The sequence below is a fragment of the Pleurodeles waltl genome, chromosome 4_2 (genome assembly GCF_031143425.1).
Source record: "Pleurodeles waltl isolate 20211129_DDA chromosome 4_2, aPleWal1.hap1.20221129, whole genome shotgun sequence".
Taxonomy (NCBI): Eukaryota; Metazoa; Chordata; class Amphibia; order Caudata; family Salamandridae; genus Pleurodeles; species Pleurodeles waltl.
In genome coordinates, this window is record NC_090443.1 from 974,921,166 (window position 1) to 974,936,941 (window position 15,776).

The following is a 15,776-nucleotide window of genomic DNA, read 5'->3' on the forward strand; positions in this document are numbered from 1 at the left end:
TTTCGCAGACCGTTTCTTGATGCAGAACTAAATTGAAACACGACAGAGCACACAGCCTGTGTGCCACCTTCCCTAAACACTGCATGCAGTATATGCAAGTCATCCCTCTAGCAGGCCTTACATCCCTAAGGCAGGGTGCATTGTATTACATGGGAGGGTATATATGCATGAGCAGATATGCCCCTTCTATGTCATTGTTGATTCTCAGACATAGTGACTGTCCAGGGAAGCTATTTTAAATACATGTGCTGGACACTGGTCATTACGAGTTCCCTAGCTACATTAGGACTTCTCTGAATCCTGTGGTGGTTGGTATGAAACATCTCAGCATAATAAGCCTTCACTGAGCCCAATGATGGATGTATTAAAAACACACAGGGCAACTTAGAGGCGCCCGCTGAAAACCTAACATGGACACTGACTGGTCATGACCAGTGCACCCCCATTAGGCAGAGTTCTGGCCCCCTAAGGTGATAGCCAAAGCTCTTGAGGGCTCAGAACAAAGGCCTGCTCTGGGTGCGGGTCGTAACATCTTGTCCAGGCAAAATGGACATTCCAGGGCTGGGAGCTTCAAAGGCCTTGCTGCCTTTGTAATGTGACCCAAGCATCTCCAAATGGTAGAGCAGGCCAACCCCTAGTTCCTGACCCCACTTTTGATGGCAATACTGGCGGGAAAATCAGGCAGATTAGGAGTTGTGCCCATGTCATGCTAAGTGGATGAGGTGAAGTGGACAATACCTTTTAAATTCCTCCTTGTTTAGAAGGAATCCAGGCCACTAGGGTTAGTGCTATGCCCATTCCCCAACGGAAGTGGTCATAAAACAGGTGTAGTCACCGTAGAGGTGAGTAGCCCATTAGCTACCACCTGGCACTCCCTGTAATGCCCCTAAATTTAGTATTTAGGTGGCATCCATGATCAGTAGAACCCAGATTCCTGACGACCTGTGACTGCAGACACCAGCTGACTTGGCCCCAGCCCTACCGGCCTGTCTGCAGCGCTAGACGATCCTTCGCCAAAAAACAACCTATCCTGCAGCCCAGCAACCTCCAAAGCTTTGGGAGGACTGCCTGCCTTCCACAAAGATCAAGATCTCCTGAGAACAGGGACTTGTTAAAGAAGAAGCCAACTTTAAAAGAAAAAGAACGAAGGAACTGCAAAACCGCCTCCAGACCCACATCTGCACGACCCGAGTCCAAGTGGCCCACCAGTCCTGTGAAGGTTCCCCAGTGATTGAGTCCATCATTGGCTGACCCCTGCCAGACTCTGCCTCAAAGCCTGCAGCCTCAAACTAGAGAATTCCCCCTAACTGCAGCTTGCCCAGTAAGCTATTCCCAATGCCAAGAGACAACCCTGCTCCTGCAGCCCCTGGGCTTTGGGTAGCTGGACCGTCTGTATCCCTACGTCTCCTAGCATCAGAACTTACCTGAGCAACTGTGGGTTTTCTTCGTTCAGCCACCTAGCCCGAGCCTGCAGCCTTTTTCTAAAACTGATCTCCCCCTTTGATTTGCATTGGGTGCCCGATGCTGTGTTGGCACTATGCACCGGCCACTCCTGTGCCGCAGAGATTGTAAGTTTTGTGTTACCTTGTGCACTCCTACCCCCCCCCCCCCCCCCCCCCCACACACACACATCTCCCACCCCCCTCGAATGTGCTTGCCTCAAACCCAGGAGATCAAACCCTGACACCGCTTTACTCACCTGGGAGCAGCGCATCTTCGGTTACCCCCAGACTCCATTAGTTAACATTGGGCGCCCAAAGCTTTGTTGGCACTCTGTCCCCAACTGCACTTGTGCCGCTGAGGGTGTAAGTTTGGTGCTGCCTTGTGGCCTTACCTGTGCTTACCTCAACCCCCGGAGATCGACCCCTGACACCACTTTACGCACCTGGGAGCAGCACATCTTTGTTCACCCCCAGTCTTCTTTGGTTGACATTGGGTACATGACTCCAGATTTGACCTCTGCACCTAGCAGCCCCTATGCCGATGTGGGTGCACTCATGGAACTGATTTGAACCTTGCCTGGTGTTGACCTAAAACCCTGGAGACTGGATTTGTATGTAGTGTACTTGCCTGCAAAACTGCATTTTTGTTTTCCTCCCATAGTGCAATTTTTCAATTCAGCATTGTTAACCTAAGTGTTGATTTTTTAAACTGCAAAGTGTTTGTAAGTCTGCTTACCTGATTTGGAAGTTTTGGTGTTTTGAAGCATATATAAAAAGAAGAGGAAGTCACTCGCTCCTGTGACTCGAAGACTTTCTACGAACAAAAACAAGTTGTACTACTCCGAACCCAACACTAGATGGTGAGCTTATGCACAGCATGTGAATCTACAGCATCACATGCCACGAACAGATGTCTACTGGTAACATTTTCTTTTTCTGAATTTGTCTTGGATTTATTCTTTGAGTAAATCTCATTTATTGCCTGGGTACAACAGATGCTTCACACTACCCTCTAAGTCTAATGCTCGCCCCACTACCTCAAATAGAGCATTAGTCTTATCGACTATTGCTTCTGCAATACTAATTGGGGATCCACTGGACTCTCTGCACAGTGTACTTCATTTTAATGCGCTCTATGTAAAGTCGGATTACTACATTAGGAGACTCCCCTGATACTAGGAAAACAGATCTTCACTGGACATAAAAGGAGTGGACAAGAAACCTGCTGAGCCAGAGAACCATGGAGCACGACAGACTTGGGTGCCAACCCTGCCAGCCTGCCTGCTGCACCCAACCCTCAAGGAGCAACTGACCTGTCCTGCTGCTGCAATCTCTAAGAAACCGGGTGCACTGCCAGTGCTTCGCAAATTGCCAAGAACTCTCTTGGAGTAGAGGAGCTGCTTCCCTGCATCTTCAGGAAACCCTGGAAAGATCTGAGGTCTGGGATCACCAAAAACCAAACGCCGGACATCACCACTGCACCCACGCTGCCTAGCCCAAGCTGAAGTGGGCCAATGATGTCAGTGTGGTTCCCAGGCCATTCAGAGACGAAGCCCACCTTGAGTTTGCCCACTGTGGACTTCCTGACGCCGTCTACAGCCTCTTTGTGCAGCCCCCCCCAACCCCTCCCCTTAACGTGACCGTTCTGAAAGTTGCTATACTATACCTGTATGCAGTGCTTGTTTTTCCTCCATAGGTTAACATTGCTGCATTGAAAAAATGCGGTCAACTTTTGCAAGCTCTAACAATTTATAATTCGAAACGTACTCACCTGATTCCAGGGATCTTGGTATCTAAATTTATATAAAAGTATGTGTTATTTTTATAAATTGTCAGATTCCTTTGAGTGTCACACTGCCTGTGTATGCCTTACATGCTTAGCACTGCCCTCTGATATGCCTAACTGCTCGCCCACAGTACCACAAAAGAGCATTTGGGATGTTTGTACCTCTGTGATAACTTTGGGGTTTGCCTGGACCATTTGCACAGTGTACCTCTTTTTAGTCCAATACGTAAAGAGCCAGCTTCCTAAAGGGATGCCTTTGCAAGTTTGTATGCTGTGAGGATGCTGCTTGCCAACTGATTTATCTACAGCCGCATGGTCCTGTGCCTATAGTATAGAAGATGCTTAGGTTCCAAAGATAAATTATGTGCTTCAATGTATACCTTGTAAACACCTATTGAAGTTAATTGTGTGTATGGGGCAGGGGTTCTTAGGTTGCAAAAAATCTTGAATACCCCTTTAGGTTTTTAAAGCAACCAGGATAGTTGTGTCCCCTGCTCTCCATTTCTTTTTTTGTAAACCCCTTTTATAGTCTGCAGTTAACACTGGAGCTGTAGGTTTTTGAAAGTAGTGGTATACAATTATGCTTTCTGGAAATACCAGCACTGATGCTAGTGGCTTTTCTTTTATAGACGTCGGAGACTCTAAACCACCTGTGTATCATCATGTCTCTGTTGCTGGCTCCCAGGACAGCGGAGAGTCGTACCTTTCTTTAGCACTGGAGGTAGCACTGATGGGAATGGGTCAGCAGAGAGTGATGCCTGAAGGACTTTACGCCCAGGACAAAGTCTGCCGTAATGAGGAACAAATAATCTTTCGACTACAGGAATTGGAGCTGGATCCAGTACTTGTACAGACTTTGCGAAAGCAGAGCGTTTTGCTGCTGGAAGGTGAGATGAGCATTTCTGCTGATGGGCCCCTGGCAAGGAATGGGAAGAGGGTTTTTTTAAAGTGGCAGTGCTTACTAGTGAGGAATTGAGTTTCGTCCCTCTCGATGTATGGGTGCAATGTCTTACAGGCAGTACATTAGGGGAAGGCTTAATTTGTCACTGAGGCTACACATGCTACTGCTGGGAATTATTCTGGGGTTTACTGCAAATATAGTTTGTATTACTAATTACTACTCCTGCAAGGTGGGGTGAACATAGATGTTGGTAGAATAACATGTTATGAGGCTTACTTTTGTGATAGAAGTCGCTTGATTATGTAGGAAATGTTTACTTTGAGCAGATACCATTCTTTGTTACCCCCGGAAACTGAACTACCCTTGAAATGTATGAAACTAGCCTGTGCTCCCACCCATTGTGCCTGAACTTTTGATTATGATCCAGTGTCTGCCATTACACAGGACTGAATCGACTGCTGTTGACATTGTGCATCACGGAAGCTGTTGATGGCAGTATCTGCAGAAGTCTTCATCTCTTGTAATCGCAAGGGGCCACTACAAACCAGGTCATGAAATGTTTCAGATCCTTTCTTGGTGGGATCTAAAGGATTGGACTTAGACTCCCTTCCCTTTTGCGTGTCAGCTGTGACATTTCTTGAACTAAGACCTATTGCCTGATCTTTTATTCCTGATTTTTATTCCTTTGCGCTGTTCTCTCTACTGTTAATTTATTGTTAGTTTGTTGGTTACCCTCTGTTAAGCGGCTATCAAGTAAAGTTCAGATAAATAAGCAAACCCTGCTTTCTCCCCACTGCTTGTCTGTCACTTGTACGATTTAAAAGTGTATGTATTTGTACATATATATATATATATATATATATGTTCGATGGCATGTGTGGCTGCAGATACACATGCTGTGCATATCCCGCCATCTAGTGTTGGGCTCAGAATGTTACAAGTTGTTTTTCTTCGAAGAAGTCTTTTCGATTCACGAGATCGAGGGACTCCTCCCATTTCGGCTCCATTGCGCATGGGCGTCGACTCCATCGTAGATTTTCTTTCCACCATCTGGTTCGGACGTGTTCCTCTTTGCTCAGTGTTTCGGTTCGGAAAGTTAGTTAAATCTCGGAAAATTCGACGGTATTGTTTGCGTTCGGTATCGGGTTAGTTAACGCAGAATCGACACTGAAGAAAAGAAGAGCTCCGGTAGCCCTTTGGGGCTTCTATCCCCCGGCGGGGCCTGGTCGGCCCGTCCGCGTGCGTCTTCAAGGCTAATGGAACGGACCCCATTCTGCTTCTGCCCCGAATGCCACAACAAGTATCCTTACACAGATCAACATCTGGTCTGTAATTTGTGTTTGTCACCCGAACACAAAGAGGATACCTGCGAGGGCTGTCGGGCATTTCGGTCGAAGAAAACGCTACAGGACCAGAGAGCAAGAAGGCTTCAAATGGCATCGGCGCCGTCAGGACACCACGACGTTGAAGAGGAGACTTTCTCCATTGCTGACTCTGACGAGCCCGAAATGGAGCAGACGCCGAAAACAGTGAGTAAACCAGCCCCGGCCAAAATTCACGCCAAAATTATGAAGACCCAGGGGACGCCACTGCCGGCAGGCCATGGCTTATCCCGTAAAACCGGTGACCATCCATCTGCACCGAAAAAGGGCACACACGTGTCGCAGTCATCCGACTCCGGTCGAGATCCCGGCACAGAGTATACTCGACACCGAGAACCTGGCTCCGACCAGACTCGACACAGAGATACCGGCTCCGAGCTAAGTAGGCACGAGAGATCGGCACACCGAAACCGAAAAAAGTGGCTTCGCAGCCGAAAAAGACTGTAGAAAAAGTTTCGGTACCGAAACACCCAGCATCGGAGCCGGAAACAAGCTCCTACTCCGAAGAACAAGGCCTTTCAGCACAACTACAAGGCCATAAATTTGGACAAGAGCTAGAAGCAGGGGAGCCAGATTATACACAAAGAAGGCTCCATATTCAAAAGGATACAGGGAAAATAATAACTCCCTCCTATAAGGATGAAATGGGAGCTTGCTTTCCAAGACAAAGAAAAACAGCCACAAGCAAAAGTGGCAAAAGCAGTGACTCCACCTCGCTTTTCGCCACAACCATCACCACACCACTCATCGCAACTGTCACCAATTGCAACCCCCCCCCTATAATGCCATCTCCAACGCACACAGGGATGAGCCAGGATGACCCAGATGCTTGGGATCTATATGATGCGCCAGTATCAGACAATAGTCCAGACTGCTACCCAGCAAGACCATCACCACCTGAAGACAGTACTGCCTACACGCAAGTGGTGTCCAGAGCAGCGGCTTTTCACAATGTGACACTGCACGCTCAACCCATTGAGGATTACTTTTTATTTAATACTTTGTCATCGACACAGAGTCAGTACCAAAGTCTTCCGATGTTACCAGGGATGTTGAAACACGCGAAACAAGTATTTCAAGAGCCCATCAAAGGCAGAGCCATCACACCTAGGGTGGAGAAAAAGTACAAGCCTCCCCCTACAGACCCTGTGTACATCACACAACAACTGACACCTGACTCAGTAGTAGTAGGCGCAGCACGTAAAAGGGCTAATTCACACACCTCTGGAGATGCACCACCACCCGAAAAAGAAAGTCGCAAGTTTGATGCAGCGGGGAAAAGAGTTGCAGCACAAGCAGCCAATCAATGGCGCATTGCCAATTCCCAAGCTTTATTGTCAAGATATGACAGAGCTCATTGGGATGAAATGTAGCACTTTATAGAACATCTGCCCAAGGAGTTCCAAAAGCGTGCGCAACAAGTGGTGGAAGAGGGCCAAAGTATCTCGAACAATCAGATACGATCGGCAATGGACGCAGCGGACACAGCCGCAAGAACTGTGAATACAGCGGTCACTATTCGGAGACACGCATGGCTACGCACCTCAGGGTTTAAGCCAGAGATCCAACAGGCTGTGCTTAATATGCCTTTTTAATGGACAGCAGTTGTTTGGGCCGGAAGTGGACACAGCTATAGAGAAGCTGAAGAAGGACACTGATACGGCCAAGGCCATGGGCGCACTCTACTCCCCACACAGCAGAGGCACATTTAGGAAGACACAATTTAGAGGGGGGTTTCGGGCCCAAAGCACAGAACCCTCAACCTCACAATCCAGACCCACATACCAGGGTCAGTATCAAAGAGGAGGCTTTAGAGGACAATACAGAGGTGGACAGTTCCCTAAACCTAGAGGAAAGTTCCAAAGCCCAAAAACACCTCAAACTAAACAGTGACTTCAGTGTCACAAATCCCCAACACAACACCAGTGAGGGAGAGAATCACAGATTACCAACATTGGAAGGAAATAACAGACTCGTGGGTCCTAGCCATTATCCAACATGGTTATTGCATAGAATTCCTACAATTACCACCAAATGTGCCTCCAAGAACACACAACATGTCCAAACAGCACTTGGATCTATTACAACTAGAAGTCCAAGCGTTGTTACAAAAAGACGCAATAGAACTGGTACCCAACCATCAGAAAGAAACCGGTGTTTATTCCCTGTATTTTCTAATACCCAAAAAGGACAAAACTCTGAGACCCATCTTAGATCTCAGAACACTAAATCTTTACATCAAATCAGATCACTTTCACATGGTGACACTTCAAGACGTAATCCCCTTGCTCAAACAACAAGACTACATATCAACATTAGATCTCAAGGATGCGTACTTCCATATACCCATACATCCTTCACACAGGAAATACTTAAGGTTTGTAATCCAAGGAGTACATTACCAATTCAAAGTGTTACCATTCGGGATAACAACAGCACTAAGGGTATTTACAAAATGCCTTGCAGTAGTAGCAGCACATATCAGAACACCGCACATACTCGTATTCCCGTATTTAGACGATTGGTTAACCAAAACCAGCACTCAGAAACAGTGTCTTCAACACACAAAATACGTCATAGAAACCCTTCACAAACTAGGGTTCTCACTAAACTACCAAAAATCACACTTACAGCCGTGTCAAATACAACAATACTTAGGAGCAACAATAAACACAAAGGGATTGCCACTCCAAGTCCACAAAGGGTACAAGCATTCCAAAACGTAATACAAAGCATGCACCCAAACCAAAAGTATCAGGTAAAATTAGTGATGAAACTACTAGGCATGATGTCCTCATGCATAGCCATTGTCCCAAACGCAAGATTACACATGCGGCCCTTACAACAGTGCCTAGCAACACAATGGACACAAGCACAGGGTCAACTTCAAGATCTAGTGTTGATAGACCGCCAAACACACACCTCGCTTCAATGGTGGAATCCTGCAAATTTAAACCAAGGGTGGCCTTTCCAAGACCCAGTGCCTCAATACGTGATCACAACAGATGCTTCTATGGTAGGGTGGGGAGCACACCTCAACCAACACAGCATCCAGGGACAATGGGACACTCAGCAGAAACAACTTCATATAAATCAGCTAGAATTACTAGCAGTGTTTCTAGCGTTAAAAGCATTTCAACCACTAATAGCCCACAAACACATTCTTGTCAAAACAGACAACATGACAACAATGTATTACTTAAACAAACAAGGAGGGACACACTCCTCACAACTGTGTCTCTTAGCACAGAAGATTTGGCATTGAGCGATTCACAATCACATTCGCCTAATAGCGCAATACATCCCAGGAATTCAAAACCAGTTGGCAGACAATCTCAGTCGAGATCACAAACAAATCCACAAATGGGAAATTCATCCCCAGATACTACAGACCTACTTCCAAAACTGGGGAACACCGCAAATAGACCTATTCGCAACAAAAGAAAACGCAAAATGCCAAAACTTCGCATCCAGGTACCCACAGCCTCACTCCAAGGGCAATGCGTTATGGATGAGTTGGTCAGGGATATTTGCTTACGCTTTTCCCCCTCTCCCACTCCTTCCGTATCTAGTAAACAAATTGAGTCAAAACAAACTCAAACTAATACTAATAGCACCAATTTGGGCACGACAACCTTGGTACACAACACTACTAGACCTGTCAGTAGTGCCTCATATCAAACTACCAAACAGACCAGATCTGTTAACTCAACACAAACAGATCAGACACCAGAATCCAGCATCGCTCAATCTAGCAATCTGGCTCCTGAAGTCTTAGAATTCGGACATCTAGACCTTACACAAGAATGTATGGAGGTCATCAAACAGGCTAGGAAACCTACGACAAGACATTGCTACGCAAATAAATGGAAACTATTTGTTTATTACTGTCATAATAATCAAATTCAACCATTACACGCGTCCGAAAAACATTGTAAGCTACTTACTACACTTACAAAAGTCTAAGTTAGCTTTTTCATCCATTAAAATACATCTCACAGCAATCTCTGCCTATCTGCAAATTACACATTCAACTTCACTATTTAGAATCCCAGTCATAAAAACATTTATGGAGGGTCTAAAAAGGATCATTCCACCAAGAACACCACCAGTTCCTTCGTGGAACCTCAATATTGTATTAACACGACTCATGGGTCCACCATTTGAACCCATGCACTCTTGTGAAATTCAATACTTAACCTGGAAAGTAGCCTTCCTAATAGCTATCACATCTCTCAGAAGAGTAAGTGAAATACAAGCCTTTACCATACAGTAACCCTTTATACAAATACACAAACATAAAGTGGTTTTACGCACAAATCCCAAATTTTTGCCAAAAGTTATATCACCGTTCCACTTAAATCAAACGGTGGAACTTCCAGTGTTCTTTCCAGAACCAGACTCTGTAGCTGAAAGAGCATTACATACATTAGACATAAAAAGAGCACTAATGTATTACATTGATAGAACCAAACAAATTCGCAAAACAAAACAATTGTTTGTAGCTTTCCAAAAACCTCATGCAGGGAATCCAATATCCAAACAAGGCATTGCTAGATGGATAGTTAAGTGTATTCAAACCTGTTATGTTAAAGCAAAAAGAGAACTACCTATTACACCAAAGGCACACTCCACTAGAAAGAAAGGCGCCACCATGGCCTTTCTAGGAAATATACCAATGACAGAAATCTGTAAGGCAGCCACATGGTCTATGCCTCATACATTCACTAAACATTACTGTGTGGATGTGTTAACAACACAACAAGCCACAGTAGAACAGGCAGTACTACGAACATTTCAAACAATTTCAACTCCTACAGGCTAAACCACCGCTTTTGGGGAGATAACTGCTTACTAGTCTATGCACAGCATGTGTATCTGCAGCTACACATGCCATCTAACAGAAAATGTCACTTACCCAGTGTACATCTGTTCGTGGCATGAGACCCTGCAGATTCACATGCGCCCTCCCACCTGCCCGGGAGCCTGTAGCCGTTATAAGTTCATAAAAATAAACTTGTACATTTGTAAATTTGTAAATATATCACTTTTAATCATACTATGTACATACATACTTACTCCATTGCATGGGCACTATTACTATATACACAACTCCTACCTCACCCTCTGCGGGGAAAACAATCTAAGATGGAGTCGACGCCCATGCGCAATGGAGCCGAAATGGGAGGAGTCCCTCGATCTCGTGACTCAAAGACTTCTTCGAAGAAAAACAACTTGTAACACTCTGAGCCCAACACTAGATTGCGGGATATGCACAGCATGTGAATCTGCAGCATCTCATGCCACGAACAGATGTACACTGGGTAAGTGACATTTTCTATATATTCTAATTTCTTTTTCTGTATAACATGGTCTGTACTAAGACTAACACAAGATACCGTTTGACATAGATTAGATCTAGTTTGTCCTATTGTCTTTCCTGTATTCACTGCAAAAATGGGTTAGATTGTGATTAAAGTTGAGTAGAGCAAAGACTGACGGTTTAATTTGTTTTATCTAACTCTACTCACTGCTCCATCTTGAACCATGCATCACGTGCATTGCATTTTCACATTAGTGTAGAGCGTATTGTTGAGGTAATATGACTAGGGGCATCAGTTTAGTTTGAACTGATCAGATTGAGTTTAACACTCCTGTAGTCCAAGTTAGCACGTCTCTAGATCAGTTGACACTGCAGGCTAAGTTCCATAACTCTGATACACTATGCTAGGTGTAGTCCATGTAGCATCCCTGAAAGCTAAAGCAATGTTCATAATCTTTGTTTAGTTCACCACAGTGAACATCACCCTGTCAAGTTGCTAGTCTAGGTCTTGCTGCAATAAATGGTTGGCTGGCTTGTGCCAGCTATTTTCAAAATCCTCTGATGCCCATTGAATTTCACATTTAAAGACTTGCCACTGTTCTTTCTCTGTGCTATCCACAGAGACTGCTTTTTTCATCAAGCTTAAGTCACACATCTTTCACAGAGACTCCATTTAAGTGGAAAATGTACTGAATTTCAGAAGATTCCCAGAACGTACTTGAGACTTGACTGTTGCCCCAGATCAACCTCTGTTCCGCAGTCCAGACTAATAACTAATTTGAATGAGCCTGTGTTATGGAGGTTGCATGCACAGTGTGGATCGTGGATCTTGGCGCAAGGCTTCATGGATGGTACTATACACAACACGGTTGCCCAGTAATGCAGTCCCATGCTAAAATTTCTGGATGGTGCAGAAGTAGGTCGTGCTGCAGGAATGAGGTAATGCCCATTGAAAATATAGGTTAATGTATTAGCTTTAGAATTAATGTTTAATAACCGATGGAAGTGTATAATTCTTTTTATATGTTAAGCACTGGTAAGGCTGTACTGAGACTCGGATGCCTGTGTCACGTAAATACTGAATTTTATTGAGAACATATCTTTCTAACCTCTGCTCTTTTCTGTTCAGGAGGACCCTTCAGTGGCTTGGGTGAGGTGATCCATCGAGAAAGTGTCCCAATGCACACCTTTGCTAAGTACCTGTTTTCTGCATTACTTCCTCACGACGCGGACTTGGCATATAAACTGGCGCTGCGAGCCATGAGGTATGCAAGCTTGCAGTCTTCTGGTTCTCCTCTTCACTTTCTCACATTATGCTCACCGAGTGTTGCAGTCTCGCATAAGCCACTTGAACAGCCCTAGGGTACATGTAGATTTTGAAACCAAGGAGTCTTGTAGATTTGTGAAGCACCAAGTGCGATATGTTTCTCTAGCTGTTTAAATGTTCAAGTTTTGATCTATGAAAAGACAAACTTAGATTACTAGTTGATGACTGACCCCTGTAGGAGTTTAGGCCTTCCACCTCTGTCGTGAGGTTCGGATGCTGTTGCGGTTATCACCACTGTGCATTAGTAACTAGAACACCCATCACTGGGGACTGCAGAGGCCAGACTTCAGTTACTGTGCCCTACTTTGAGAAGCACTCAATCTCCCATTTGTGCTTTCTGTTTTTCATACTTTAGAAAGGTGTATAATTTGTCTTTACATTAAGTTTGACCACAAATACTGTGTATTTTAGAAATACACCTTGCATTTCCATCTCAATGAAGTGTGCTGCCAGTACCATAAATGTGAGGAGACTGCCCCGATAGCCTCATCTTTGCCTTAATGAGCGTGGTGAGTACCTGTGTTTTGAACTTGCGTGCGTTTGTCCCTCAGGCTTCCCGTTCTGGAAACTACGGTTCCAGGTGATATTTCCCATCCTCATCAAATTGTGTCTTTGGTGCCGAGCCGCTATCCACGCTGGTTTACACTGGGACACTTGGAGTCACAACAGTGTGAGCTGGCGTCTACTATGCTGACTGCTGCAAAAGGTTAGTTTAACATCATGTGTTCATAGAAAAAAATGTGTGTATCAAGAGGCTGGTGGGATGCATGTACCAGCCCCTTATGTTTAGGACTGCTGCATTTTAGTAGACAAATGCACCACAGAGCGTAAAATTGGGAAAAAACTAAGGAAAAGTGTGGATTGGTGAACTGTTCACTGAGGTGTGGCAAAGCCATTACATCACAGAATGTTATAATTTGATAGCTTATTATGTATATTTTGGTATGAGAAGTCTTTGTAGAGTGGTAAATGAGTCTGTAGCCCAAACTAATGAACGCAGAATTAACTGGCTTTACATGTCCGATGGAAGCGTTGGCTCTAGGATTAGCTTCTGCTTGCTTGCAGTGACACGCTCTCTCTGGACCAGTGTTTCCCAGACTGTGGGTCAGGAGTCACTGGTGGGTTGTGACATTTCTGGTCTGTATGTCAGTAATATTTCAAATGATTAGTCCTATTTGTATACCAGTGCAAAGGGGCTGAAGAATGTATCGAAGCCCCCTTTTTTTTTTATTTAAGAACCGCCTTGGCGGTATTCCCAAGCAAGACTCAAGGTGAACCTTGCAGTATTTGTTTCTGCTGTTTTTACTTCACAAAGCCGTTATACCAGAGAATGCGATCAAACACAACCATGGCACTTGTTTATGACTTTGACACACAAATAAGGAAATACTGATATGGCCTAATGGCCAGAGCTGCCGGCATTGGATCTGGAGAACCAGATAAGGGTCTTGTTGTTGGCTTAACATTCTTTGGTTCTGGGCAAATCACGTATGCTCCTGTGCTTAGAATAAAATGAATCTGACCTTGTGTAATGTAATTTAGATCTCATATAATGTGTTCTAATGATTTTGGGCTGTCGGCGCTATATAAAACTGCAAAAAAATATATATATATTAAAATTAATCTGACCTTGTGTAATGTAATCTAGATCTCATATAAGGTGTTCTAATGATTTTGGGATGTCAGCGCTATATAAAACTGCAAACAAAATGTGTGTGTGTATGTTCGATGGCATGTGTAGCTGCCGATACACATGCTATGCATATCCATTCCGACATCTAGTGTTGGGCTCAGAGTGTTACAAGTTGGTTTTCTTCGAAGAAGTCTTTTTGAAGTCATGGTATCGAGTGACTCCTCCCTTCGGTTCCATTGCGCATGGGCATCGACTCCATTGTTAGATTGTTTTCTTTCCACTGTCTGGTTCGGACGTGTTTCCTCTCGCTCCGAGATTTCGATTCGGAAAACTTTAGAAAACCTTCCTTTTTGTCGGTATTGTTTCGATCGCGTTCTCCATCTAGCATCGAACCGGTAGTGCCGTCGGAAAATCACTTTGTTCGCCCTTAGGGGTGCGTGCGCCCAACTCTGGCCTACCGCGTGGAGAGCCTGATGGATCGGACTCCATTCCGATTCTGCCCTCGGTGCCACACTAAGTACTCATATACAGACCAGCATTTGGTTTGCAACTTGTGCCTTTCTCCAGACCATCGGGAGGAAAACTGTGAGGCTTTTCGATCGTTTCGATCAAAAAAGACTCTGAGATCGAAGAGCACGAAGACTTGAAATGGCGTCGAAAAGCAGTGAACATCTCAACGTCACCGAAGAGCAGACGCAGACAGTAGTCTCGATCCAAGACACATACTCCGAAAAGACTACAGACCCGTTACAGCTGGCCAGCATGTGAGTACATCTGCCCTGGCACCCCCACCCACACTAGAAACATCCTAAGGCCTTGGGTACACCACTGCCGAAAGGCCATGGTTCGGCCTGAAGAAAGACTGTCGGCGACAGACCTCTGGGATCGGCGCCTAAAAAGGCCACTCCAGAGTTGAGTAAAACTATAAAGGGCTCCTTCGGGCTCCTTCGGACTCCAGCAATTCAAAAGGCACCTTCGGAGCCGAGACCTTCCACAACATTTTTCGGTACCGAAAAAACACTTTGGAACCGAAAAATACATATACAGAGGTTCAAGGACTTTCCAAGAAATTAAGAGAAAGCCATAAAACCTCTGAGGAAGAGTCCGACATTAAGCCCATTCTACAAATTATGATTGAGACAATCTAGAATACACATACATAAAGAGACAGGAAGGATTATTACAGCACCTCCTCTAAAAACAAAAAGAAAGCTGGCATTCCAAGAAGAACTGGACACTGCAGAGCCACCAGCAAAGAAGTAGGAGAAGCCAGTACCTCCTCACTCTTCTCCTCTTCATTCTCCACTCTCTCTCCCCACACCAGCCCTCCACCAATGCCTTCTCCAACACTTTATTTGCAAGAAGACATAGTAGATCCATGGGACCTTTGGGATCCTGATCACATCCCAGATAATGACCCGGATTCTTACCCATCCAAACCATCTCCACCTGAGGATACCACAGTATACAACCAGGTCATAGCCAGGGCTGCAGCTTATCATGGGGGTAACAATGCACTCTGAACCATTGGAAGAAGAATTTTTATTTAATACATTATCTTCAACACATTCTAGGTACCAATGCCTCCCAATGTTACCAGGCATGGTAAAACACACAGACCACATTTTTAGTGAGCCTGTGAAATCTAAAATCATCACACCTAGAATAGAAAAGAAATATAAGCCTGCATCCTCTGACCCTGATTATATTACCCATCAGGTGCCTCCAGATTCAGTGGTAGTTAGCGCAGCACGAAAGAGGGCAAATAGCCAGTCTTCAGGAGATGCACCCCCTCCTGATGAAGAGAGCAGGAAATTTGATGCTGCAGGGAAAAGAGTTGCTTCCCAAGCTGCTGATCAATGGAGAATAGCTCATTCTCAAGCACTGCTAGCCTGCTATGATAGAGCACATTGGGATGAGATGCAGGATATTATACAGCATCTCCCAAAAGAACACCAAAAGCAGGCACAACAAGTGGTAGA

At 44.9% G+C, this 15,776-nt stretch overlaps 1 protein-coding gene across 1 annotated transcript in view; it reads left to right on the forward strand.

Annotated features, from left to right (window-relative positions):
• The window catches only part of ZSWIM5 (zinc finger SWIM-type containing 5), a 256,622-nt gene that overhangs the window by 192,121 nt on the left and 48,725 nt on the right, over window positions 1-15,776 (forward strand). Inside the window, exons 9-11 of the mRNA XM_069232815.1 lie at window positions 3,858-4,115; window positions 11,964-12,099; window positions 12,713-12,867. Of these exons, the coding sequence (XP_069088916.1) occupies window positions 3,858-4,115; window positions 11,964-12,099; window positions 12,713-12,867 (549 nt within the window). The remainder of the gene's footprint in view (window positions 1-3,857; window positions 4,116-11,963; window positions 12,100-12,712; window positions 12,868-15,776) is intronic.